Here is a 26349-nt window from a genome sequence, read left to right as displayed (position 1 = left end):
AGGGTACCTTTAGGGCTATACACCTTCCTATGAGACTTGGGTCCCCTTGCCCTGAGCAACCCAGCTAGTCATATCTCAAGTGATATCCCTAATCTTGGGGACTCCATGTACTGGGCCTGCCACCCAAGGCTTGTAGCTACCATGTCCTTCCTTCCACTAAAATACCCCTGTGTTTGTCAGGCCCCAGCTCCTCGCGGGCTGGAGCTGGGAGGGGGTCTAACTAAGGTCAGGGAGACGCTGGAATTTCAGAGCATCCTGGAAGGCCCTGAGGATAACAGGGAGTTGACGGGTATCTTGCAAACTAAAAAAGATGAAAGATAAAGGAATTCACACGATTAATATGCCAATATGAAAGGCCTGGGATAGCCAAGGAACACCTGACCTGCTCACAGGGACCTGGAATCTGGATTCGGAATCCCTGCCCAGTGACCCCAATGGTGAGGCCAAGCAGGCAGTGAGAGGGGAGGGCAGGACCAAGGCAAACCTCTCTGTGCCCCTGGCCCAGACTCATCAGTGGGTGGTCACCTCCTAGCCCTGTGGGGCAGGGGGGACAGGGGACAGGATACTGACTTCATTTCCTTCTAGCCCGTGCTTCCCCAATGGAAAAAGTGGAAAAAGTGGGCTGAGGAAAGTTTTCATTGAACTGGTAGCACTTTGTAAAATTATAGCCAATTCCCAGTAATCAGCATGAACAAGGGGCCAGCAGTAGGGCCTGCAATTAGATCAAGAAAAATATCAATGTTTACAATCCAATTTGTTTTAAAACAGCAAATTTATCTTTATAATTATGAACCAGTGCAGGTTCCTGCTAGAAGGAGCTAGCCTGTGCTCCAGACCTTCTGCTCAGATTAATCCCTCCACCTGCACCTACATCCCCCAGACTCCAGAGCTCTCCTCAACCTTCAAGGCCATGCTCCTCCAAGAAGCCTTGCAGTTAGTTCCTCGGTCATTTCTCCTTCTTCCATACTCCCTCTAGCTCTTTCCGAGTGCTGGGTAGAGCCCTTTCACAGTCAACTCTGACTGTCCGACTGTGACCGCCTCTCCTAGGGCGGAAGCTCCCAGAAGGGAGGTCACAGCCTTTCAGCTGTGCTGTCCATCTCAGCAGCCCCCGGACTCAGCACAGTGCCTGGCACAGTGGACTCCTCACCCAAACCTCATTTCTTGTTGCGCAATGGACAACAGTGTCTACCCCGCGGGGTCCCAATTCCCAGTGGACTTGCAGGGACGGGGGTAGCTCTAAGGTCTGGAAGACTCCGGATTCCCAGGGCCCTGGGGAAGCCCCCCTGCGGATAACAGGGAGTTGCCCTTATTCTGCAAGCTAGAAAGGAGTATTTACCAGGCCCAATTACAGCTGATTTTGTCGTTCCAGGAATGGGGAAGCGTCAAGCCTAGCTGCATGGGCAGAGTGAGACAGTGAGGGGAATAAAGGGCTCCTTCTGCGGGAGGACCGGGTCTCCGGCCCTCATTGGATCACTGGTCTCCCCAAGTGGGAGACCTGAGAGTTGAGGCTGGGGAGGAGAGGGAAAGGGAGGGGGAGGCCCGGGGCCGCGCTGCCCTCCCTCCGGCTCCTCCTTCTCTCGCGGGCCCCGCCGGCCTCCCTCTTGGGCTCTTTGTCTGTCGGTCGGTCTGTCTGTCGGCTCTCTCTCGCACTGGCTCTCTTGCTCTCGCTCTCTCTCGCTCTCTCTCCGCCCCCCCTCGGTTCACGTGACCGACTGCTCTCAACGGCTCCGATCACCTCTTCCTGAGGCAGCACCTTTCGGTTGGTAACAGGAGACACTCGGGTGTTGGGGGCAGGATGGGTTTCCTTCCTCCGTTTTTTCCTCCTCGCCTTCTCGGGCAGCTCCGGCCGCTCCTCTCGGCTCGGCCTCCGGCCCCTCCACCCCTCCAGCCTCTCCCAGCCCCCATAGTGCTCGCTCCCTCTCCTCTCCCTCCCTCCCCTCTCCCCCCCACCCCTTGCCCGGACCTCCCTCCTTCCCCGATGCCAGCCCTCTTTGGGGAGGGGGCTTCTGCGCGGGGGACAGACAAAAGGGCTCGGACGGACTCCGGGGGCACCCCTCTGCAGCTCCCCACCACGTGGCCCCTCCCTCCGCGGGCGGCTTGCAGCTCCCCCGTCCCCTCCCCAGCCAGAGGTCTGGGGAGTTAGGGCCCCCGAGGCATCATCCTTTCCCCGTTCGCGCCAATCGCTCTGCCGCGGGTGCTGAGCCTCCGGGCGCCTCGAACATCAAGGAATGCACCGGGCGCCGGTGGGGGGAGACGCTCCGAGGACCGAGGCAACGCTCTCGGTTCCCAGGCTGGGGAACCGCCAGCCTAACTGGGAGACTAGGACCCCGCCGTCGGAAGGCTCCTGGTCCTGTGAGGGTGGATGACAAGGACTCCAACCTCAGGGAGCCAGAGTCTGATGAGAGACACTCAGTCTCCCTCTCTTTTGCAGTACAAACTCAATGAAAAAAAGGATGAATCCGAAAGTGCCCTGCAAAAGCAGAGCTGGACCTACATATTCGTGAACTTCTGGCAGAACCAGATTGTGTTTCCCTGCCCATCTTGGCCAGCACTTAGCGAACTGCCACTCCCTGGCCTACCAACCCCCGCCTCCAAAATTTGGAATTAAAAGTGAACTCTCTCTCATTCCATACCAGAGTAAATTTTTAAACAAAGGCCATTTAGAGATGGAAGTTATCAAGTAAATCAGGCAAACCATTTTCAAAGCTGCCTCACTGTAAATGCACGCTTAGCTGGTGCCTAGAGCCATGGCACTAGCCTGGCCCCAGATACCATGGGCATGTGTTTTAGAGCTTACGGAGGGACAGTTTCCCTGAGCCCCGCCCCCGCCCCCCCCCCCCCCCCCGCGCTGACCACAACTTAAAACCATTTTAGTCAATAAAGCTAAATTCCCTCAAGGGATACTGCCTGTGGCCAAAGCCACCCTTGCCGCACCTTAGGCATATCCCGAGCCAATCCTGATAACAATTACCCAAATGCTGGGAGGGGAGGGGTGCCGGAAGGAATTCCATCTCTCCAGGATCTTAGGGAGGGACTTGAGCTGAGAAATGCCCCAGGTTTGATAGGTAACAGGTAACACAATACTTAACTTGCAGTTGTGAAGCAATTATACTCCAATAAAGATGTATAAAAATAAAACTTATTAAGAATGGTCACCACAGCTACAACTTATTGAGCACGTAAGCAAGTGCCAAGTGCATAGTACACATCATATTTAATCCAATAACAGTCTCATGTGGTAGGTACTATTATTATTCCCGGTTTAACAGATAAGGAAACTATGGCTCAGAGAAGGTAACTTGAAGAGGTCACACAGCTGGTTAGTGGCAGAGCTGGGTTTGGAATCCAGGTCTGGCCAACACCCAAGTCCAGGCCCTCAACCACTCACTATACTATCTCGCCTCTTTCCCACAGCGAGTGATTCTAAAACTCTCCCAGAAGGAATAGGGACAATCATGGGCCAGGGCACAATCTTGCTGGAAATTGGCTGGCTACCAAAATGTGGGGGGTCAACAGTGGCCCTGGCTTACCCCACTGGCATTGTAAATGCCACAGACTCCCAAATGAAAGTCCAGACTCCTAGATTCCGAACCTAGAATCCAAAGAACGCGTCCTGTCTGCCCATCCCCACAGAAATCATCCCACTTCCGGTTTCTGCTTTTCTGGTAGTGGGGAGATTTGCAGGCTACCAGGCCTTCAGTGAGCTTTTTGGAGGCAGTGTTATGGGGGGTGGGGGTGGGCATGATAATGGACCCCCACTGCCCTACCCCCAGTCCTCCCTGGAGGGAGGACAAATAGGCCCATTGATTTGAAACTCTCCCAGAGGGCATTAGAGTAATGACTCTGGACTGTGTGATGCCTACACCCCCTTTGACCTCCCTACTGACCCCTGCCCTGGGAGGTTCCAAAGGCCACAAATCTCGGTTGCTTGTGGGCCATGTGGTTTGTGGCTGTTTGTAGTTTTGGAAGGGAGGGGGAAACTACGGGGGTAGGGGACACTGCTTCTCACTGTGCCTGGCTTCCCGAGAGAACTAGCAAGGGGCGGGCAGGGCCCCTTCCAAACCCTGCCAAGACACACTGCAACTACTGATACGGGCTCCATCATTTATTTTTGAAAGCAGCAGGGCTCTTGACTCATTTGCATAAATGTTTGCACTGCCTGCTATATTTTGGTTCGGGAGAAGGGCACCAGAGTACAGAACATACATAACAGATTTGTAACTGGGCAGCTTGAGCCTGCCCCTGGCTAGGTGAGCTAGCCAGCCAGCCCAAGACGGCCCCTCCCCCCCCGTGTCTACTTTTGAAAGCCCCTCTAACTGCAGAGTCCAGCACCAGGGATATGTGGCAATAGAAAGATCTTGCGCCTAAAGGGGTACTTCTAAGCCGGGTGTGTAGGTGGATGGGTAGATAAGAGAGCATTTAAAAGAAAAATATTTATTTATTTATTTGGTTGTGCCGGGTCTTAGTTATGGGATAAGAGAGCATTTTGACTTGAAAAGGGCTGGGAGTCTGGACTCCTGATTTCCATTGTTCAAAAAAGAAACATTTATTGAATGACTTCTATGTGCCAGGCATTTTATTAGGTACTGAGATCACATAATAAATATCAAGACCCTGTCTCCATCATTGAGGCACTCACAGTCCAGCAGCGCATGGGTGACAGAAACGTGATTTTAAAAAAAACAAAACAAACCCTAAGTGCGTTGTGCCATCAGAGAGAGGATAAGAGAGGATTGCTAAGGTAGCACCCAGCTAGTGGGAGGCATGGAGTCTGGAGAGACTTGGTGGGGGGATGTGATTGCTTAATCTGAGTCTTAAACATCAACCCCTACCCCATCTCCAAGGTGTGTTTTAACCTCTATTACTAATTCCCTGTGTGAGCTCAGCAAACGTCCAAGCTCTCTGGGCTGCCTCAGTTTCTTCATCTTCAAAATAGGAGCAATAATCTGTGAAGTGGGCCCCTGTGTGCCGTACCTCCCACCCTGCTTGGTCCTATATCCAACCTCGACCCCAGGTCGAGAGCATAACTACCAGTTTCATCGAGATGCCACGCAAACACGTGGCGAAGCCAGAGAGTGGGGACTATTGAGAGGTGATGGGAGTGGGAGATGCGGTGGCGTTCAGGGGGTGTGGCCCCAAAGGAAGGTGCGGGTCGGGGGGTGGTTAATCTCGTTACGCAGTTAACTATCTTTCCCCGGCGACTTCTCTCCCCCGGCGTCTTGAAGCGGGAACTAAGTAGCAGCATCGGGGAGGAGAGTGGGGCTGCTGGGGAGAAGGCACCTCAGGATAGCAGTCGAGCGTCGTCTGCTTCAGGCCCCCCACACCATGCCGTCTATCTTGAGGACGGAAGCACTGAGGGAAGGGCTGTCCTTTCCTACCTTCACCCCCTCCGCGATTGGGATCACCTTAGTTTTTCTCTGGAGTCGGGTATTTGCCCACACTTTTTTTTTTTAATCCTAAATCTGGCCCACCTTTGGGGAGGGAGGGGGTCACCCGTTCCGTTAAGTTTCCTCCTCGCAGAGTAAAGAAGGGCTTCCTTTTACTCGCCCTAAACGACCCCCCTAGGGCTTCAGGGGGGCGCGAGAGCCGGGGGCCGGGCCGGGGCCGATCCGGCTGCGCTGCCCCTCCAGGATTTCCTGCACTTGGCGCGGCGAGGTCGGCTCGAACTTCGGCCTCCGAAGCAGACGACTCGGCTTCCCTTTAAAATGCAGAAACTCCCGGCCCACACCCCCGCCCCTTCGGCCACCTCCTCCCCTTCCCCCTCCGCCCCCGCCCCGGCTTAAGCTCCTCCCAGAGCCCTGGGCGCGGGGGCCTCCCTGCCACCTGCCCGCTGCCCATCCCACATGCAAAGCGTGACCGCCGGGGAAGGAAGGCGAGCGCGCGCCCACACCGGCCCTGCGCCGCGGCGACAGCGACAGCGAGCAGCTCGCCTACTCTGTCCGTCTGCGCTTACCCAGCATGCACTTCCAGGCCCCGAGCTATCTCGGAGCTGCAGCCCCAGGGTCAGAGCGGCCGGAAGAAACAGGAAGTTTGGGACGGTCCTAGTCGTGGGGCCGGGAGTCCTAAACGGCAGGCCCTTCGCTCGGCTCTGCCGCTCCCTTCCCCCGCCCCCTCCCTCTGGCGGACTTCCCTGGGGTCCGTTTCGGGGGCTGGCCCGAACTCCAAAAATCCAGATGTGTTTGGGGGGTCATTCAAGGCGCACTCCCAGGGTTCCCTTCGCCGTAGCATCTCCTGGCTTTAGGGATCGAGGGGTGGGAGGGGGAGGGAGTGCTCCCGCCCTGCGGGTGGGTGGGTGGTGGTAGGCCCCGAGGGTGGTTTGTCTTCTGCCCGCGGAGAGGGAGAAGGACGCTAGGTGGGGTGGAGGTTGAGGGCTGAAAGTTAGCCTCCCACAGCTATCTCTTGGGCAGGTAGGACAGAGGTTGGAACCTCTGGTGTCGAGTCCAGAGTTACTGTGTCCCCTCCCCTCCGCCAGTTAGCTTCGCTCTAATCTGCCCTCCGCACCGACTACGGCTACCCCATCAGCAACCATCGCAGTAACGTGCACTGCTGTTAACCAGGGCCGCCGGGGCAAGGGAGACAGGATGCCTAACGCAGCCACGTTCCTCGGGCAGAAAACTCAAAGGGCACGCCCTGTTGAAGGCGCTCTCCATCCACACACCCCTTTGGCCAGGCAAGAAGGACTGGAGTCTCAGTTCCCTTGGCCTCCCTCTCAGTCTCCATCCCTCCAACACCAGGCAACCTCACTCAACTATCTGCAACTATGGCTCTCCCTGGCCTAGAGCTGAGAGGGGTGGGGGTCACGGTGGATCCCAGTGGGTGGTGCTGATCCTAGCATGCCACTTGGCCAATCCTTTTACGGTTGTGCAGACAGGCCCTTTGTGTAGAGGTGCTGGTTCTCTTCTCATAGCCTTATACTCCCAGCCGGGAACTTCTCACTCCCAGCTCACTAGGAGTTTCTAGGTTCTCCTGGTTACCTAGACCTAGTGTGCATCTTCCTAGACTTCCTGAGAAGAAGGCTGGTTAGGAGAACAAGGATGAATATTTTGGAAGTAGGAAAGTGAAGGTGAAAGCTCATTGGCTGTAGAATGATTGTGAGACTGTCACTGTAGTTTCTGTCCCAGACACCTCCAGGCGGAATTAATTGGCCTTTCCTCTGGGCTCCCATAGCATAGGATTTATACCTCTATTATCACATTGTATTGTAATTGTTTGTTTACATGTTTCTCCCCCCTGCTAGAGGTGAGTTCCTGGAGGGCAGAAACTATGTCTTATTTATCTCTGCAGCTCCCCCGCACAGATCCGGGCTCACAAAAGGGCTGTTGAATAAATGAATCAGAAATGGAAGGGATTCAGTTAGATGACCTCCAGGATCTCGTTCAGCTCTAATATTCTGTGATGCAATTTAAACACGCACCCATAGTTGCACTTACATACATGTAAACACACAGCAAATAGACAAACACCATCATGCCACAGTCCGGGTGGAAAGCGAACAGATGTTACATGATGCCAAGTAACTGGCCTTTTGAAAGTTGAATCTTCAAACCTAAACATCTGAAGTGTCGACAACCAACGTCACAACTGGTTTGGCTCATTTTTAAAAAAAATAAATTTATTTATTTGATTTATTCATTTTTGGCTGCGTTGGGTCTTCATTGCTGCACGTGGGCTTTCTCTAGTTGCGGTGAGCGGGGGCTACTCTTCGTTGCAGCGTGCAGGCTTCTCATTGCGGTGGCTTCTCTTGTTGCAGAGCACGGGCTCTAGGCGTGCAGGCTTCAGTAGTTGTGGCTCACGGGCTCTAGAGCGCAGGCTCAGTGGTTGTGGTGCACGGGCTTAGTTGCTCCGCGGTATGTGGGATCTTCCTGGACCAGGACTCGAACCCGTGTCCCCTGCATTGGCAGGCGGATTCTTAACCACCGCACCACCAGGGAAGCCCTGGCTGATTTTTTTTTCCACTGCTCTGACTTTTTAAGTAGCCATAGCCCTACATGTGGAAACAGTGAACATTTGAGCTGAAAGGGCCCTCTGAGATGCTCTGGTACAAGTCTCTTCATTTTACAGAGGAGAAGGTCCAAAGTCAGACAGGAGCAGAAATGTCAATCCCGCATTCGTGCCACTTGGAGCGTGAACATGTATGACACGCTAGTATGCAGACACAGCTGCTGACATGCACAGACGTGGGTGCATCCCTGAAACATGTGCCACCACTACACCTGGGTACACCCTCCCCCCAACACCCACCTAGCAAACAAGGACGCCCCCACCCCCGTGTGGCTGCTGAGCAAGGAAGGGAGGGCAGGGGTCAGCCGGGCCTAGGCAGCCCTTGCCAGAGTTCGAAGGGGACCGAGAAGCCTACAGGTTTGCAGCTGCCATTAACGTGCTTGGCTCGCCCAGCTCCCCTCGGCTCTCCTCGGTCTGCAGAGGGCGAGGAGAGGAGACATTCCGGGCTCATTCCAGCGAGCCGTGTGCACGCTGCAGGCGTGGTATGTGAGCAAGCGGCGGGCTTCCAGCTGCTGCCTTCGAGGGCTGACAGGCAACCCCCTCCCCCCAGACAAAACTCCTTACCCACCGCTGGCCTCTCTTCACATGGGCATGATTAAGGCAACCAGGACCATTGCAAGCCCTTCTCAAAAGGAGAGAAATTACGGCTTTTTCTCCACCTCGCCTGCCCACCTTTTCCTAGGGGAATCTCCTCTCTCAGACCCACCTCCAAGTGGAAGTCCAGGCAGACTTAAACGCCCCGACCCCCGCCAGCCCCGCTAGCCCTCTTACAGCATGCTCCTTTAACACTTCCGTGGATAGCTTGCACTCTAATCATTGGTGCCCATTCATTTCCCGCCATCAGGGTCCTCTCTCCCACCTCTACCCCACTTAACGTGAGCATCCCTTCCTTGCCTTTGTAGGGTGCTCTATAGCTTTCAAAGCGTGTTTTATTTTACCTTTACCACAACCCTATAAGGCAAGTATTAGCAGCTTCGTCCTACACACCAGGAGACTGAAGCTGAGAAGATAAGCAAGCTGCCCAAAGTCACACAGCTAATACGTGAGGATGGGGCAGGGCCACAACCTCCATTTTTGACTATCAAGGGCATGTTTTGCCCACTCTGCCACCCTAATGCCCAGTTGATGTCCAGCTCCCCAAAGCGAGGGAGACGCCTTTCTGCTTCTTTTGTACCTCCAGGGTACCTGATGTAGCACGGGCTCTGCACACAATGGGCATTCCGAGGCCTGGGTAGACAACAGACCGATGATGCCACCAGCCAGAGAATCCTGGAAGCTCCAGGAAGGGAGAGGCACTTGCAGACCAAGGGTGTTGTGTACCACCAGAGTCTTTTCAGCAGCACCCCCCCCCCCCCCGCTTGTCTCAGTCCTAACTTGCTCAGGGAGAGCAGTGCCAAGGCCAGAGAGGGGAGCATCTCTAGGGTCTCCCCTCCCCCTCTCTACTGGGGCTTCGGAGTGCTCAGAGCTCATGAATAAAGCTAATATTGGAACTAGTCGTCTACTAGTTCGAGAGGGACTGTTGTCTGGATCGTTCTTTGCAGGGACAGATTGTGCCAATAGAATGCCCCAGGCCCCAGCTCTTTCTTGCGGCTGGCTCAAACCGAGGGCGTGCCCCCCGCCCGCCGCTCCACACCGCCTTTTTATGAGTCTCAGCTGATTTCCCTTGAGGGCCGCCCTCCTCGGCAGCCCCGCCCCTCACCAATCGGACTCCCTCACTGTACCTGGGCCCCGCCCCGACTGTCCTCAGGGGCGGGGCCAGCCCTAGGGCAAGCTGGGGCAGGAAGTGGTTGCAATTACACACTCCCGCTCCGCACTGGCTGCCACTGCTGGAGCGACAGTGCTAACTCGGCCGGCCCCAAACGTCAGGGTAGGAGCTGGAAGAGGGCTCGGCCGGGGGCTCCTGCGCTGGAGCGAAGCTCGTTTCCTGAAGGAAGGGAGCTTCCAAGGCTGGGCAACGCTGGAAGCCTCAGTTGGCTGCTGGTCACATCCAAGGATGAAGGGAGGAGATCGTGGGTCTCCGTCCCCATCCCAGCATGGCAGCCACTAGGCACAATCGTCCCTTTTAAACCTGGCCACTAGCTAAAAGCAGCTTTTCCCTGCTGTTTGGGCCCCCTGCTTGCGACTGCCAGGACTGACGGCCCTGACCCCTCCTACCAGGGGAGGACAAGCTTTGATCCTCTACTGCTGCAAATCACCAGAGCACAGTGGCTTTATACCCCCTACTCCTCTTTAGTTGCTTGGGCATTCCCATCTGGGGCCAGCTCTGGGCCAGGTGGAGGGTGTGGCTGGTATGGCCCAAGCCATGTGCTAAATACCACGTAGAGAGAGGGATGGGGGAGTTTGAGAACGTTTGGCTGTGATGGCTTCAGAACAATCTGGGGTGGACTTTCACTGAGAGCATTTTTAGCTCAGGAAATTGGGGCTGCATTAGAGGAACGGCGGGAGAAGAGGGCTCAGTGAAGAGACTGGAGAAATGAAGGGGATATGGGAGTACGGGAGGGAATGGGGATGAGTGAACTAGTTAGGGTTTTAAAAAAACGGCCTAAAAACCCGGTGGATGCAAATGGGGGCTCCTCTTTGCCCTTCACTAACATCTTTTCCTGCAAGACCCAGGCTCCTTCAGTATGTCTGCACCCTGCAAAGCCCGCACTCAGCCGTTGCCTTCCCAGCTTCAAAGCCTCATTTCACATCCTACTAAAAGCTTCATCACACCCTCCTTTCCTTGTTCAACTGAAAGTGCTCCTCTTCTCCCAGGCCAGGCCTGCCCAATCCGCTGAGGTGGTTGAGGGCTCATTTGGGGGCTACCCAAAGAGGAGGGTCTCCCCTGCTCACCCCACCCATCCATCCTGGCAGGAGCCAAAGGCTTTGTGGCCCCGTTTGAGGGGCTACTGATCAACAGCCTTTTCCCATGGGCTTCCAGGCTCCCAAGAGACTGGGAAGCTGAGTCATAGGCAACTCCAGGCTCCACAGACAGCACAGCAAGAGAAAGAGGGAAGACAAAAAAGAAAAAGGTACAAAAAGACAAACGGGGGGGGCAGGTTCATTACCTGGGGAGCGGACTCTTAGCCCTGGCTTAGTCTTGCTTCACTCATACGTGGAGATCACAATCAGAAGATTGCCTCTGAATATGAAAGATGATGACAGGACACAGGATCAAATAAAGAAATAAGGATGGAGGTGTTTTGTAAACTAGTAAGTTCTATACAGATGTGAGGGATTACTATTATTATTGCTATGCATTATGAATTTTCATTTTGCTCCCATGGGTCTGGTTTATTCAATACTCTCCTTAATAGAGGAGCATGACACAGCCAGGTTAGCCTTGAGGCTTTTGAGGCCCTGAGTGAAGCAGTGTGTGTGTGTGTGTGTGTGTGTGTCTGTGTGTGTCTGTGTGTGTCTGTGTGTGTATGTGAGTGTGTGAGAGAGAAAGAGATCCAGAGACACAGAGGGAGGGAAATGGGAGGGAGCGACTGGGTGGAACCCCTTCCCTCAACATTTGCCCCTGGAAAGATAGGGTTATAATGAACAAGGAGCCATTTGAAGGGGAGAAGACCTCACAGATTACATGGCCAGGGAGAACTAGGAGACAAGTCTTGTTCGTCTCTGCACCCTCAACACCCAGAACAAGCTCCTTCTGAGCTCAAGTGCTCAATGTCTGCCCGTTGAATGACTGATGGAAAGGCTGCTGGAAGGAAAGAGCGATGGGTGTGCCCACGCTTCTGTCTCCTCTGCTGCCCTAGTGCTGACTGTGTGCAGATGAGTCTCAGCTCCTCCCTTCAGCTGTAGGAGCCATGTGCACCAGCCCAGTCCCCCGAGAGCTGATATGTCCCTGCAAGTCTGTGACAGTCACTGTACCCCTGATGTCTCTGCCACAACTAAGTGCCTGGTGTTCGGAGGCCCTGCACACAGCCAAGGCCACTTGCACCACACGTCATTGCTCTTTGAAGCTTCACAAGACCCTCCAGTCTCTTGCAAAGCCTCGGGACCATTCTGAACATCAATCAAAAAACAAATGGGGTCATGGATGGGGAAGCACTTTGTGACCAGCAAAGCCCCATACAAATGTAAGGGATTATTGCATTGCATCTCAAAAAGAGCATTCCGACTCTTTGAGGGTTGTAGTTATTTGGATTTTGGCAAACAGGAGTTTACCACATTATAAAATGTGTGTGTGTGTGTGTGTGTGTGTGTGTTGGGGGGGCGTCTGCACAAGTGCATGTTCAGTGATAAGACCCACAGATAGAAACCTACTTGGCCAAGTAACACAAAGAGTCATTTAGACCATGCAGAGCCATACTGGTAAGTTAACAAGAATTCGAATTCCCTGGCCTTCTATCTTTTTCAATATGCTTCTATATAGGTGCTCTCATCAGATTCTCCCCACAACACTATGCCACTGTTAAGTCTCTGTGACTTGAGTTCAGTAGAATAAAGCACACAGTGAGCTCCGAGGAATCTACTTTTGAGACTTGCAGGCTCTGAGAACTTTGCCTGGGAGAAATTTTCAGGCAGAGAAAAACATGGTCTGTGTAGGTCCTGGCAGGGCGCTCCAGACCCATGCCAACTTCCCTCCATTCTCTGTCCCCACAGAGCAGCTCTACAATGCCTCCATAACGACCTCCACACCAAGAAGAAGGCTCTCTTTCAGTCAGTCATTCAATCAACAAACATGTTTTGAGTGCTTTCCCATCAGTTCCAGGCCTTCTGCTAGACCCTGGGGCTACAAAAATGAAGAAGCTTCATTGCTCACCATTCACCTCTCGCCTCTCAAGCGACATGTTTTGTAGCATCTTTTCCCCTTCAAGGCTCTCCTTGATGTTCATTTTATTCTGCTGAGTGAAGCCAGGGCTAATGGTTTTGAATCCAGCCCTGGTTGTTCAGTCTCTGATTGGGCAACAAGGGGCCCCTTTGGAGAGGGCGGTGCTCAGAACATCAAATGGGGCTCTCAGACATGGGGCGCAAGTATCACAAACCTCCAGAGGAGATGCAAGCCTGACTCTTTTTTCTTTTTTTTGTCCACACCCTTGAAGAACCAGGAGAAAAATCATGCGATTAGCATTGTGTTGGAATAGCATTCTCACCTTGGGTTTTGTCAGAGCAGATGCTCTGCTCTGGGTCTGGAAATCCTCTCTGGTAAGTACAGCTTAGGCTGTCGCCTTTTGGTGGGGGTAGTTAAAGGGCTGTCTTATTGGTCCTCAGTACATGGCCATGTGCATCCTTTGTGGGGAAACTCTAATTAGTTAACTAGAACATTCAAACAGAGTGCCTTCCTGGATTTTGGAATTTTCCAGTTTAGTAACGGTTAACTTCCACCTCCTTTCTTGTTTAGCTTCTTGGTGTGGAAAACCTTTCTCACGTGCATGAGACCACTTTCTAGATTGTCAGTAGACTTTAATGAGCAACTCAATAGAACCTCTCTGTTGACTGGGTGTCTTGCAGGGATTTGCAACCAGTGGATCCCAAACTGGGGTCCCTGAACCCATAAAAGCCTGGGAGATAATCAACGAATTGCGCTGGTATTTCATAAAGTCTAGTGAAACGTACCAGCATGAGGTTGCAGAGGTTAACTACAAGGGCAAGTGTTTTTGGCTTTGGCTGGAAGTAAATGACCTCAGTGTGACTATCTTGGGCTGATCTGAAGTTCTGGCCCAATTTTGTATGTATCTGATACATTATTCAATGGAAAATTATTACTTTAAAATATATCCTGTTTAAGTAGATAAATATTTTGAGTACAGAGGGTTAAGAACACAGACTCTGGAACCAGACTGCCTGGATTCAGATACCGAGTTCAAAACTTAGTAGCTGGGGGACTTCCTTGGTGGTGGAGTGGTTGGGAATCCGCCTGCCAATGCAGGGGACATGGGCTCGAGCCCTGGTCCGGGAAGATCCCACATGCCGCGGAGCAACTAAGCCCCTGAGCCACAACTACTGAGCCTGCGTACTAGAGCCCACGTGCTGCAACTACTGAAGCCCATGCGCCTAGAGCCTGTGCTCTGCAACAAGAGAAGCCACTGCAATGAGAAGCCCACGCACCGCAAAGAAGAGTAGCCCCTGCTCGCCACAACTAGAGAAAGCTCGCGCGCAGCAATGAAGACCCAATGCAGACCCCTCCCAAAAAAACCAAAACAAAAACAAAACTTAGTAGCTGGGAATGGATAAACAATTACGGCACATCCATACAACGGAGTATTATTCGGCCATAAAAAGGAATGAAGATACGTGCTACAATGCAGAGGAACCTTGAAAACTTGATACTGACCAGAAACTAAAAGCCACATATTATATGGTTTCACTTAAATGAAATATTCAGAATAGTTAAATCTGTAGAAACAGAAAGCAGATAGGAGGTTGCCAGAGTCTGGAGAGTGAAAGGGGAGCAACTGTTTAACAGGTACAGAGTTTCATTTTGGGGTGATGAAAACATTTTGGAACTAGTTAGAGGTGGTGGTTGCACAATGTTGTGAATGTACTAAATGCCAGTGAATTGCACACTTTATTTTTTTTCAGTGTTGAATTTATTTTTAATGAAAACATTGATAAATATTTTCTAGATTTCTAATTTTTGAAATGGAATGTTTTTATAGAATATTTTGTTAGTTCAAAACACTTTAAAAATTTTTTAATTGAAGTATAGTCGATGTAGAATATTATATAAGTTACAGGTGTGCAATATAGTGATTCACAACTTTTAAAGGTTATACTACATTTATAGTTATAATAAAATATTGGCTATATTCTCTGTATTGTATAATATATCCTTGTAGCTTATTTTATACATAATAGTTTGTACATAATAGTTTTATAGAGCACTTGCTTATTCTTTTTACTGAAGTATAGTTAATTTACAATGTTTTGACAGTTTCAAGTGTACAGCAAGTGTATCTTCTATACACACACATATATATATTCTTTTCCATTATAGGTTATTACAAGATATTGAGTATATAGTTCCCTGTGCTATACAGTAGGTCCTTGCTGTTTACCTATTTTACATATAGTAGTGTGTATGTGTTAATCCCAAACTCTTATCTCTCCCCCCACCCCAAATTGCACACTTTAAAATTGTTAATTTAGGGACTTCCCTGGTGGTCCAGTGGTTAAGACTCCGTGCTCCCACTGCAGAGGGTGTGGGTTCCATCCCTGGTTGGGGAACTAAGATCCCGCATGCTGTGTGGTGCGGCCAAAAAGTGAAATAAAATAAAATTATTACTTTATTTTATGTGAATTTGACCTCAGTTAAAAAAACCTACTAGCTGGGCGACTTTGGGCAAGTCACCGAACCTTTGTGGGCTTCAATTTCTTCATCTGTAAAAGGGGAAAAGAATAGTATTTACCTTATGGAGTTGTTAGGAGTATTTAAAGAGTAACTATTTGTAAAATCCTTTTAAAAAATATTTATTTATTTATTTTTATTTATTTGGCTGCATTTGGTCTTGGTTGTGGCACGCGGGATCTTCCATTGCAGCGCGTGGGCTTCTTTCTAGCTGTGGCGCACAGCTCAGTAGTTGTGGCACGCAGGCTTAGCTGTCCCACAGCATGTGGGATCTTAGTTCCCCGACCAGGGATCAAACCCGCATCCCCTGCATTGGAAGGCGGATTCTTAACCACTGGACCACCAGGGAAGTCCCTGTAAAATCCTAAAACAGTGTTTAGCACACACTAAGTGACATATAACTGTGTGTTTAAAATGGGGTCTATGAGGGGGAAAATAATGAAACCTTTGGTAGTGAAAAGTTTGGGGGTCCCTGGTGAAGATAAAAATAGAAAAAGTGCTCAATGTCTTTCAAAGGGTCATCTAAAAATCCTCTGGTTCCAACTTCCCGGTAGCGCTTGTTAGAAATTCAGAGTATGAGGCACCACCCCAGACCTATTCAATAAGACCCTGGGTTGGGAGGGTGTCTTGGAATCTGAATTCTGACAAGCTCCCCACTCCCCCCAAGTGATTATTGTGTATATTAAATTTGAGAAATTTTGGTGTGAGCAATTTTTTTTTTTCACGGTACGCGGGCCTCTCACTGTTGTGGCCTCTCCCGCTGCGGAGCACAGGCTCCGGACGCGCAGGCTCAGCGGCCATGGCTCACGGGTGCAGCCGCTCCACGGCATGTGGGATCTTCCCGGACCGGGGCACGAACCCGTGTCCCCTGCATCGGCAGGCGGACTCTCAACCACTGCGCCACCAGGGAAGCCCTGGTGTGAGCATTTAAAGTGAGTATGTACTGACGGCAGAATGCTGGCTTCCTGGATTTTAAAAAAAAGTCTAAATCCCAGGTCTCAACTTGTTTTTTTAATCATCTTGTGACGACTGTCTTCCCAAAATGGACAGTTCTTCCTCTGGAGCCCCTTGAAGTTTAATGAGCAAGAACAGACACACAAGAACACATATAAACACACAGGCCCAGAATAAGCACGGTATCTTTACCAAGTTATCTACAGCAGCAAAACCATGTGCTCACTCTAGGCTGTTAATGTTGGAAGTACTATGCTGGGCTGTGTGGAGGACACAGTAAAACATGGCGCTTGCCCTCCAGATACTTGCAAATTCTAAGAGAGAAGATGGCTACTGAAAAGGCTGGGTGGGGTGTCCTGCGAGTGGTTGATTTGAGGAGTGGCGGGGGGGGGGTCGGGGGGTTGGGAGACAATAGTGTGGCCCGGACTTGAAGGGTCCCATGCCCCCACTGAACACCTACTGTCAAACAATCCCAAAGTATTCCTGGAGTTCTGCCTCCTTGAATGCTCCCAGAAACTGTGGGCGATACACCTTCTATGACTATGACAAGTCCCTCAGATGGGGAGGTAGAACTAAGGCACAGAGCACAGAAAAGAACTAAGTGCTAAGTAGTACTTGCCATGGGGCCAAGAGTTCAGAGGCAGAAGCATTCAGAGAAAGCTTCATGGCAGCGGGGCTTGAAGGATTTGGCCAGGTGAAGGGGCGCTCAAGTATAGGCACACAGATAGGGGTGAGAATAGTACGTGTAGCTTCAGCAGGGCACGTCAATCCTGTGCCAGCATCCTGAATCACCACCACAGCCAGAGGAATGCACCGCTCCAGGAACTGGAATTTGGTGAGCTCCCACTGAATGTGGGCCACTGGACTGAGTGCTATTCTCAATCTTCTATAGCCTCTTTGGAGGAAGAGGTAATAGTTCGACTGACTCAAAGGTCTTTCTAAATTTTATTCCATTCTCCTCTTCAAAAATACACCTCTCTTTTTCTTTATGTTCAGGTTGTAGCTTTTATTCCCAGGCTTGAATTAAGCAGGTGCTCCGAAGTTCTGAACTCTTTAAAAACTCCTCACGTTTAAAAAAAACCAAACTACTATGGGGTGTCTACTAGGGGCCAGGCCCTTTTCTAAGCACTTAACATACAAGAACTCATCTGATCCTTAGAACATTTTCAGGAGGTATTTATTAGGTCTCATTTTATAAATGAGGAAACTGAAGCTCAGAAGGAAGTCGAGTGTCCAAGGTAATGTTGCTACGAAGTGGCGGAGCCAGGATTCAAATCATATCTGTCTAACTTCAGAGACTGCATGAATTAAATGGGAAGAGAAAGACTAAAAAGGACCAAGATTTAAAACTGAGTCTTTGGGAATTCCCTGGTGGCACAGCAGTTAAGAATCTGCCTGCCAATGCAGGGGACACAGGTTCAAGCCCTGGTCCAGGAAGATCCCACATGCCACGGAGCAACTAAGCCCGTGCGCCACAACTACTGAGCCTGCGCTCTAGAGCCCACGAGCCACAACTACTGAAGCCTGTGCGCCTAGACCCAGTGCTCCGTAACAAGAGAAGCCACCGCAATGAGAAGCCCGCGCACCGCAAAGAAGAGTAGCCCCTGCTTGCCGCAAGCCACAACTAGAGAAAGTGCGCGTGCAGCAACAAAGGCCCAACGCAACCAAAAATAAATTTAAAATAATAATAATAATAAATTTTAAAAAAACCCTGAGTCTTTAATAACTGGCTAGAAGGGAAGCCAGGTCTGGGCCTCAGTTTCCCCACTATAAAATAAGAGGGTTGGATTAGATGATCCATTCATTCATTCACTTAACAAATACTCATAGAGCGCCTACTCCGTGCCAGGGTGGGGGATGTTTGGAGGAGAGGACGGAGCTGTGACACACCGATGAGAAATACTGGGTTCCTTCATCCAAGAAAGGGAAAATCTGGTTGGAGAGCTAAATAGGCAGAGCATAGAAGTGCTAACTAAAGGGACAAGCTCAGTACTGTGGGGTACCACTAAGGAGGGAGTAGGGAGGTAGTGGGGGTCAGGGAGTGGGGAATCAGGGAAGGTGGCAGGAAAGAGCTGGCTTAAGTAATGGTTGAGTGGCATTTCAACATTGCTGAGAAGGGCATAAGACAAAGCTGAGGGAGCAGTCAAGGAAGCGCTCCTCTTATCCAAGGAATGGCAAGAGGGCCAGTTTGGTGAGAACAGAGGCCCTGTGAGCGACATGGGAGGAAAGGAGGCTGGAATCGGATCGGGGAAGGCCCTGAAAGCTAGGTGAAGGCTCATGGACTTGATTTTGTTGGCAGCGTGCAGCCACAGCCAGTTTTTCAGGAGGGCAGATGATTTCTTAGAGTTCCTTCCACCTCTAACACTGTCTGTTTGATTAAGAACCTTGTTAAGTGCCTAGGAGTCTTAGGGAAGGGGGGAGGCTTGACCCGGAGAGACCTCTGGGGTGATTTTAGTCCCCTTCCTCATTTCCCCCCCTTTGGCTATAAAATCCAGAAAGGTTGTTGGTTGTTTACAGAGTTAAGTTTAACCAGACATACTGTCTCCCCATCTAGACCCCGGGCTCTGAGAGGGCAGAGACCAGGCCTTCCTTAGCTGCAGTGAGCCGCTGGCATGCTTCTCCAGCAACAACCTGCTGCAATAGGGTTTGTGCATTTGAGATTTACGTGAATAGGGGGCAATGAATTTTCCCCTGTGGCCCCTCCTAGAGCATAAAGTGAAACACTTGAGAGCACATAGTGTTTGTAACTCGTGGTCAGTCTTGCTGACCTAGTACCAGCCCCACTCTTTTCCCACGTTTGCAAGGTTCTTTCTGTACCCCGATCTCCCCTGGTCTGCTTTCAACTGGGGTGACTTAGAATGAGCCCTTCAGCAGTCTTGAGACCCTGGGTTCCAAACGTGACTTCACCTTCAACTGACTGGGGTGCAGGGGATGAAGGGATGACCAGAAGCTTCAAACGTGCTTCATTCTGACACTCTAAAGATCTAAACCACCGGGATTTTACTGTTGTTATTGTTGTCATAGGGCTGGGCTGCTTTACCAGAGAGACAAGGCCTGTGATTGCAGAACAAAGCAGAGAATTAAAGCAATTATCCTATGAATTTAGCCAGAGGTTGGTTTGGAGCTTAAATTATCCTGGGACCCCCCCCCAAATGCCCTGTTTTGTCTGGTAAGCTTCAGGAAGGTAGGCCCCAGGCCAGTGTCACCCCTAGGTCTCTGAGCTACACCTAGGGAGGCTGGTGGTGCCAACGCTGATAATAATAAGTCTTGCATGAGCCCAGTGGTTTACAGTGTACAAAATTCTTTCCCATCCATTATCTCATCTGATGCTCAGGGGTGTCCCTGTAAGGGAGGTATGACAGGTGCATTGATTTCCATATTTTAGAGCAGGGGGAAGACCCAAAATACAGTACCGGGCATCAGGCTGGCACTACTTAAATGTTAGGGCTTGCTTGAGGTCACACTGCTAGCTATCGACAAGACAGGACTGGGATCTGATTCTTAGAACTCTCCAAACAATCCTCTTTCCATTACACCAAGCTGCCTCTCTGAGTCCAGCTGTTATCGATGGGAGAAACAATTAGAAAAACAACCCTGCCTGAAAATGAATATTTTGACATGAAATGGAGGTGCTATTCCATATTAAAAAGAGCTCCGGATGTGGAAACAGGACTACTGGGGTTGAATCCTGGCTCAGGCACTCACTAGCCATATGACCTTGAGCAAGCCACTCATAGCTGCTCATGGACTCAGTTTCCTCAATTACAACATCAAGAGTTGTAGTGAGAAACAAATGAAATAACACAAGCGAAAGGGCTTTGTAAACACTCTGATGTTGTACAAAGGTAAGGTATTATTATGATGATGTTGTGGTTCTAGCCTCAAATAAAAGAATCATTAAACTCTACATTCTTTACAAGGTTTCCCACAGCTCTCCCCACCCTGCTCCTTGGTTTCCCATCATCTCCTGTAGGGCAGGAAGTGTGGCCCCCCAACAGGAAAAGGCTCAGAAATGCTAGGGCTTCAGCCAGGAAATAGCCATCTTGCCCCAACCTTTATTTCGCCAGATAAATGATGCAGCCAAATGGTGAGACACAGACGAGTGGGAACGGAGGTGTCCAGAATCTGTTTCAGCCTCAAACCAAGGAGCAAAGTAGCCCTAAGGCCCTAAGGGCCTTAAGAGACGTGGAGATTTAGTAATTACCAGATTAATTAAAATCAGTGAAGACAGCCAATTTAAATCAAAGCAGAAGTGGTGGGGCCTGCATTATCAGGCCCGATAGAGGCAATTTCCCCCCTTAATAATGCATTTCGAGTTCATATGTTGATTAGCTTAAACAAATCATTTCCCAATCTCCACTTTCCCTTGGTGCAACTTAGGCCAAACACTTTTTAAGGTGTGTGTGGGGTGCATGGCAGGGCAGGAGTGGTCAAGTAAAACAGCTAGTGAAGAGGTTCCCAAAGCAAAGTAAAATGGCAAGCGGTATGTCCACACTGCTGGCAATAGATTTTGACGCTGGTGAGGACAAGCAAGAGGGGTCATAGAACACCAGGCCTCATCCAGCAGCAAAGCCACTGCAGCCTTAGAGGCTTGCCCTCCTCCGCAATACTCACACACATCCTTCAAACCAGGTGAGGGAGACATACCAGGCAAGTCTCAACTGCCATCTCTAAAGTCCTTCCAAAGGAGAGGAGAGAAGACACCCCACAGCTTAGAGATGGAACCTCTGGGCCTAGGACAAAGGAGGGGGGCGGGGAGGAGGGGGAGGAGGAAGACATTAATCCTGCAGGGCTTCCTTCCAGTCCACATCACCCTCTGGCTTCCTTAGTATAGATAAATATATAATAAATAATATCAATATATCTGCACATTAAAGATTTTTTTTCAAATTCCTGCTATTCATTTCACATTCCGTTTACAAAGCCCTGAACCCTCCAGGAACTGCAGGGCACCTCCCCTAATACCCTGTAGGTTGAGGCGATGCCTTTGAAGTCCCCACCACCAAGTCAGGGTTGGAGCTGCTAAGAAACACCCTAAGACTGAAAGTAAGTCCGCCCGGCAGCTTCAGCTCCATCGCAAGCTGCTCTCCTCAGAGTTAATGTAAAGTCATCAGAGTTCCAATGTGGACCGCAGGCTTCTCAGCCCTTCAGTGCCGGGGATAGCCTGGGATGTAAACACATACGAGGATTTATTCCTTTGGCCAGGAGAGGAGTCGTTAGGGTAAAGGGTAAGGGTCAAGGGGTTCAGTTTGGTGACTGAGGAGCCTTGGAAAGAGAGCCAGGTTTTCGGCCCGAGTCGTGCAGGCTCCCCCCTTTGCAGACCTTTCGTCCCCCTCCTCCTTCCTCCCTCGGGCCTCTCACTCCTACCCGCCCCCCCCAGATGCCTCCACGCCCAGGCCGGGGGCTGCCCTTTGAGTTCTGCCCACGGGGGCTGCAGACCCGGCCGTTGCCACGAAGGGTGGGCCGCCCCGGAGACGCGAGGCGAGACAGCGAGCCCCGGCATTTTCCCTTCCCCAGCACCTGTCCCACTTCGGCGCCGGGGCTGGGGCTGCACCCGCGGGCGGCCTCGGTGCCCGTGCCGGAGCCACGCACCGAGGTCGCCCGGGTTAGGGAAGTGGGGGGCCGGGGGAGGGGAGGGGCGGGGCGTCCGGTGGGGGCACCCCCCCGCAGGCAAGACCCCACCCCCCCGCATACACAGAGGCTAAACGGAGAAAGAGAGAGCCACACATAAAGCTCGAGCGAAAACGCTTGCTCTCCGACCCCAAGCGGCGTTGCTCGCCCCCCCTCCTTCCTGGAGCCACGGGCTGGCCGGGGAAGGTGGCTCCGTTCTTCCCCCGTGGCCAGTGCGGGGTCTGCGGCTGCCCGGCGAGGTTCCGGCTTCCCCGGGGCTGGCAGGGGGAGCCCCGAGAACTGCAGGCCTGCCCCCCCTTCCTCCTCCTCCTTCCCCTCCTCCCCCACGTGTCCTCCCGGAGCCCAGCGGCCTGATCCCAGCACCCCCCTCCACCTCCCTCCTCCTCCCGCTTCGCCCGCTTCCCCGGCAGCGTGGAGAAGAGCAAAGTTGCGACAGCGGCCGAGGGGCTCTGCCCAGGTGAAGGGGGCTCCGTGGGAGCGGGGAAGGGGGGGACGGCGCGGCCCTGCGGCGGGGGCGGAGAGAAGATAAAGAAACTTGCTTTCCTCGGCCCCCACCCCGCGCGGGTTCGGATCTTGCGTGGACCCAGCCCTCGTGGCGAGACGCGGCAACGCCGCCGGGACCGAGGCCGGCACCGGGACCGGGACCAGGACCGCGCGCCTGAGTCGGCTCGGCGGGCGCAGGCAGCGGGCCAGGCCGGCACCCAGGCAAGGGCGGGGTGGGTGGCCGTACACCGGACCGAACCGGGGACTCCGATGGCCTGGGCGCGGGCCGAACCCGGATCGGGCCGAGTTGGGTGGCGAAGTAGGACGTGGATTCGGGGGCGGGGCGCGGCGGGAGGGGGAAACCAGGCCCGGCCGGACTGGCCTGGGCGTGGGGGCGGGGGGCGAGTTCGGGGCACTTGCTGGGCTCGGGACCGAGCAGTAGGGCGGGGCGGCGCGGCGCTAGGGGCTGGGCCGGACCAGCGGGGAGAGGGCGAGGGGAGGGGGAGCCGGGGGTGGAGTAGGGGCGTGGAGTTGCGAGCGGGGTCTGGCCTCGGCCGGGGGCGAAGGTAGATCGGCGGGGCCGCCAGCGGAGAGAGGGAGGCCCGCGGCAGCGCGGCGGCGGCGAAGGCCAGCTTCCGCGGAGTTTGTGCCCGGGCTTCCCGGGCTCCGGCAGCCTCAAGCGCACAAATGGGGCTAGGGGATTGACTGGTAAGCAACTACGAGTGTTAGACGGTGTTCGGTGGCGATTCCGGGAAAAGCTAGGAGAGACACTGTCTGCAATTATGCCGCACCCCCCCCACCCACCTCTTTAGCATCTGGATTCTGCTCTCAGGGGGCCGCGGACCCTCCCCGCCGCAACCCTTTCACTCTCCAGCACTCCCACCGCCTCCCCCCGCCCCTTGCTCGGCCATCTGACTCTCCTAGGGTTGTGTGTTTGGGGGTGGACGACGGCAGGGGGGGTAATACTTTTCCTCTCGCGGCGGCAGCCTAGTTCCTATCTTATTCCTACATGTAGCGTTGCTTCGAGTAGCATGGACATTGGGGGTTAGATAATCTACCCCCAACTAACGCCCCCCCCCAAGCGATTTGATGGCTTTTAAGAAAGGGGACGAATCCCTGGATTTCCACGCCTGGGATGAGGTTTGAGGATTGGGATTCACCCCCAGCTCACTTCCACTACCAACCCCTCTTTCCTTGTGAGCCATTTCCACGGGGATCCGAACTTGGGGGGGGGGGGAACGGGAGAATTAATGTGCTTCTCTATCTCTACACAGGGTCGGCGTGGCCAAGGACGGCTAGTCTCGGAGGGAAAGTAGCCACCAGTCCAACTCGGGTCGCTCCCACTATTACTTCGGTGAGGGGGGCAACGCTAAGAAGGGGATACTGGTGGGTAAGGGCCCAGTATAAGGGAGGGGGCTGGGTAGTCGCCCCCGAGGGAGTCCCTTTCTTGGCTGGGAGGGAGACGCGAGCCCCGGCTTCAAGGGAGGGGTTCCGGGGAGGGAGATGGGGGGTGGCGATGAGGGGGGCGGGATGAAGGGGGGAGTCACGCCCTGCCAGCAAGGGGAGCCTCCCTCAGGCCCCTGGGAGAAGGGGACTGAATGTGTCTGCTCTGTGCTGCCGGGCAGGGGAGATCTGGGGTCTCCGGATTTGCACACTGGATCCAGCACCAGTGGCCTGAGAAAGTCAGGTCGGGGCATAAGGTGGAGAGCGTTGGAAGAAAGAGAGAAACCCCTGGCCGTGGTGCACTGATCATTTCCCTTCCTCAACCTCCCCCTTCGTGGGGCGTACGGGGGGGGGCGTGGAGCTCCTGCAGCCTCTCGAATTGAGCGCCTCCGCCTCTCCTGGGAGTCTAGCTTTTTGCCCGGCTTGCTGCAGCTACCGCTGCCTCCCTCTCCGGAATCCGCTCGGTCCTCGCCGCGATCCCCTCCTCCTCCCCTCCCCTCCCAGTGTCACCGGGGCTGCTTGGCTCTGCCCCCTTCGCCGCCGCTTGCTCCCTGCTTTCGTCCCTCCCTCTCTTGCTCTCTCCCTCCCTTCGCCTCCTCCTCCCCATTCCTCCCCCCGGACAGGCGGCATTCTGGGAGTTGTAGTCCCGCGGAGCGGTGGCTGGCGCCGCCCGCGAATCCGACCGGACTCCACTTCCCGTCGAGCCCTGCGACCGGCACCCACTCCACCAGGCTTCGCTCGCACACACAGACACACACACACACACACCGCTCTCCCCCTCACTCTTTCGCTCGCCGCGGCTGCTGCCAGTGTGTGGCTCTGTCTCTCCTCCGCTTTGCTGAGCCCTCCCTTCTTCCTCTCAGTTCCTAGAGTCCGACCGCCGCCGCCGCCGAGAGAGAGGAGAAGGAGGTCGGTGGCAATAAGGGGCGGAGGGGGCATCAGATCGGGGCAGTATTAGGCGGGTGGTGGCTCAGAGGGGGTAAGAGGGAGTCCGGGTGGCGGCCTGAGCCTCCCCGCCGAGCCGACTCGGGAACAGGTGCGTCTTTTTTTTCTCTCCTCCAACCCCTCCACCCCTTTTGACTCCCCGGCTTTCTCGTATCCTCCACCCGCTCCTTTCTACCTCAAGCCTTTCCCCAACCCTGTCCCTTCTTCGCCCCGCGGCCGCTCTGCTTGCCCCCCGGGGGCGCCGTCCTCTTCGTGTCCCCGGACGTAGCGCTCCCTGGAGCTCGCTCTGTCCTCGCCCCTCCCTTCGGGACAGCTCCCCTCCACTTCCACCTTCGTACCCCATTCTTGCCCTACCCTACCCCCTCCTCACCCCTTCTCCCTTAGCCAGGTGAGACTTGTTCGCCACGATCCGAGAGTCTTCATCCCGGCTGGGCGGGGGTCTCCATGGAAACGGGGGTCGGGTTGATCCTGGGGGGGAACCATTGGAATTACCCCACTCCTCGGAAAGGGAGGTGGAGGCTACGGTCTTGTTAACTACCTGGCCCCAACCCCCTGATCCAAGGATCCGACGATCCGAAGGGAGGCTGGCCAGCAGGGCAGGGCGAGAAAGGGCTTGTTTTTTTTGGGGGGGGGGGCTGTCCGTGATGAAGTCCTGAAGAGACCAGGAGAAAATACCCTCCAACCTCAGAGGGGAGGTGCGACGGGTGCTCTTAAGGGCTGCTTTCTCCCTGGTGTCGGGGTGCAGGAACCGTAGGGTAAGGGGTACCCCTAGGTGGCGGCGGGGCCTGGGTTCGGGAGTGGGAGTGCTATGATGGGGGCAGGGGCAATTATCCGAGTCCCTGGAAAAAAGGCGGGGGATGACTTCGGAGCGCCCTGGCTCCGCTGCCCTCGCTCTAGGGGCGGGGGCGCCGGGCCGGGCGCGGCGGGGAGGGGGCTTAAATTGAAGGAGGATGAGATCGGGGGCAATTCATACTAGCCCCGGCAAGCCAGGGGGGAGATCCGGCGTGCAAGCTCTCCACCCGCTTCGCGCCAGGCCTGGAGGCAAGGGGTCTGAGAGCGAAGCCGAGGGCTGCAAGGAGGGAGGCTCCGGTTACTGGGCCGGGTTTCGGGATCGGGGGCAATCCCCCAGCCCTTGGAGAAGGAGGGAGAGGGATGGCCGCGAACCCCAGGGCTCCCCCACCCCGGGTCCTAAGGGGCGTGAGGAACGGACAGCAGGCCTGGCGGAGCTGGATTCGAACGGATCGCGGCTGGGGACTGGGGGTGGGGGGGGGCTTAGTGGTGGGCTTTGGGGGGAGCAGTCCCGCGGCGGGGCGGGCGGGCGGGGCGTGGGGCTCCGGCGGGCGGCGGGGCGGGGCCGGGGCGGCGCTGCTGCCGCTGCCGCCGCCGCCGCTGCTGCTCCTGCTGGGGCCGCCGCAGCCGTTGCCGTCGCCGCCGCCGCCGCTTCTGGGTGGGGAACGGAGGCCAAAGGGAGTCCCGTGCCGGGGCAGAGGGTGCCGGCGGCGCGCGGTGGGGAGGGGGCCGTCCTGGGGGCGGGTGCAGGCGGGGGGTGGAGCCCCCGACGGGGGGCGGTACGAGCCGGGACGACGACGACGAAGAGCCCCGGGGGCCGGGTGCAT

General features: G+C 54.0%; 2 protein-coding genes across 8 annotated transcripts in view; one reads left to right on the top strand and one right to left on the bottom strand.

The window, feature by feature from the left end:
• Nucleotides 1-5561: 5561 nt before the first annotated feature.
• LOC137216578 (uncharacterized) lies at nt 5562-26349 on the bottom strand. The gene is made up of 5 exons (XM_067722677.1): nt 25914-26349; nt 25707-25802; nt 25104-25201; nt 22236-23019; nt 5562-5698 (listed from the first exon to the last, which is right to left on the bottom strand). The coding sequence occupies exons 1-5, from the start codon at nt 26347-26349 to the stop codon at nt 5562-5564; spliced, it is 1551 nt and encodes a 516-aa protein (XP_067578778.1).
• The window catches only part of BCORL1 (BCL6 corepressor like 1), a 60125-nt gene continuing 55732 nt past the window's right edge, over nt 21957-26349 (top strand). Inside the window, exons 1-2 of one of the 7 annotated variants that reach the window (XM_067724269.1) lie at nt 21957-22319; nt 23620-23699. The gene's annotated coding sequence lies outside the window, so the exon portion shown is untranslated. Of the gene's footprint in view, nt 22320-22909; nt 23054-23269; nt 23486-23619; nt 23732-24508; nt 24698-26349 lie in introns of those variants that run through there. The other 6 variants (XM_067724260.1, XM_067724264.1, XM_067724261.1 and 3 more) reach the window with 6 other exon arrangements.

The sequence above is a fragment of the Pseudorca crassidens genome, chromosome X (genome assembly GCF_039906515.1).
Source record: "Pseudorca crassidens isolate mPseCra1 chromosome X, mPseCra1.hap1, whole genome shotgun sequence".
In the NCBI taxonomy this organism is placed as follows: domain Eukaryota; kingdom Metazoa; phylum Chordata; class Mammalia; order Artiodactyla; family Delphinidae; genus Pseudorca; species Pseudorca crassidens.
Note: the sequence above shows the minus strand (reverse complement) of the source record. Positions and strands in the feature narration are given on the sequence as shown.

Excerpts from the sequence above, each read along its gene's own strand:
- LOC137216578 (XM_067722677.1), bottom strand. The coding sequence starts at position 26,349 with ATGCACCCGGCCCCCGGGGCTCTTCGTCGTCGTCGTCCCGGCTCGTAC. Across the intron at positions 25,803-25,913 it reads CACGCCCCTTAGGACCCGGG|CCCTCGGCTTCGCTCTCAGA; the intron begins GTGGGGGAGCCC and ends CCCTCCTTGCAG. Across the intron at positions 5,699-22,235 it reads GAAGCGGGAGGAGGAGGGAG|GGAAGCCGAGTCGTCTGCTT; the intron begins GTGGAGGGGGGT and ends TGCATTTTAAAG.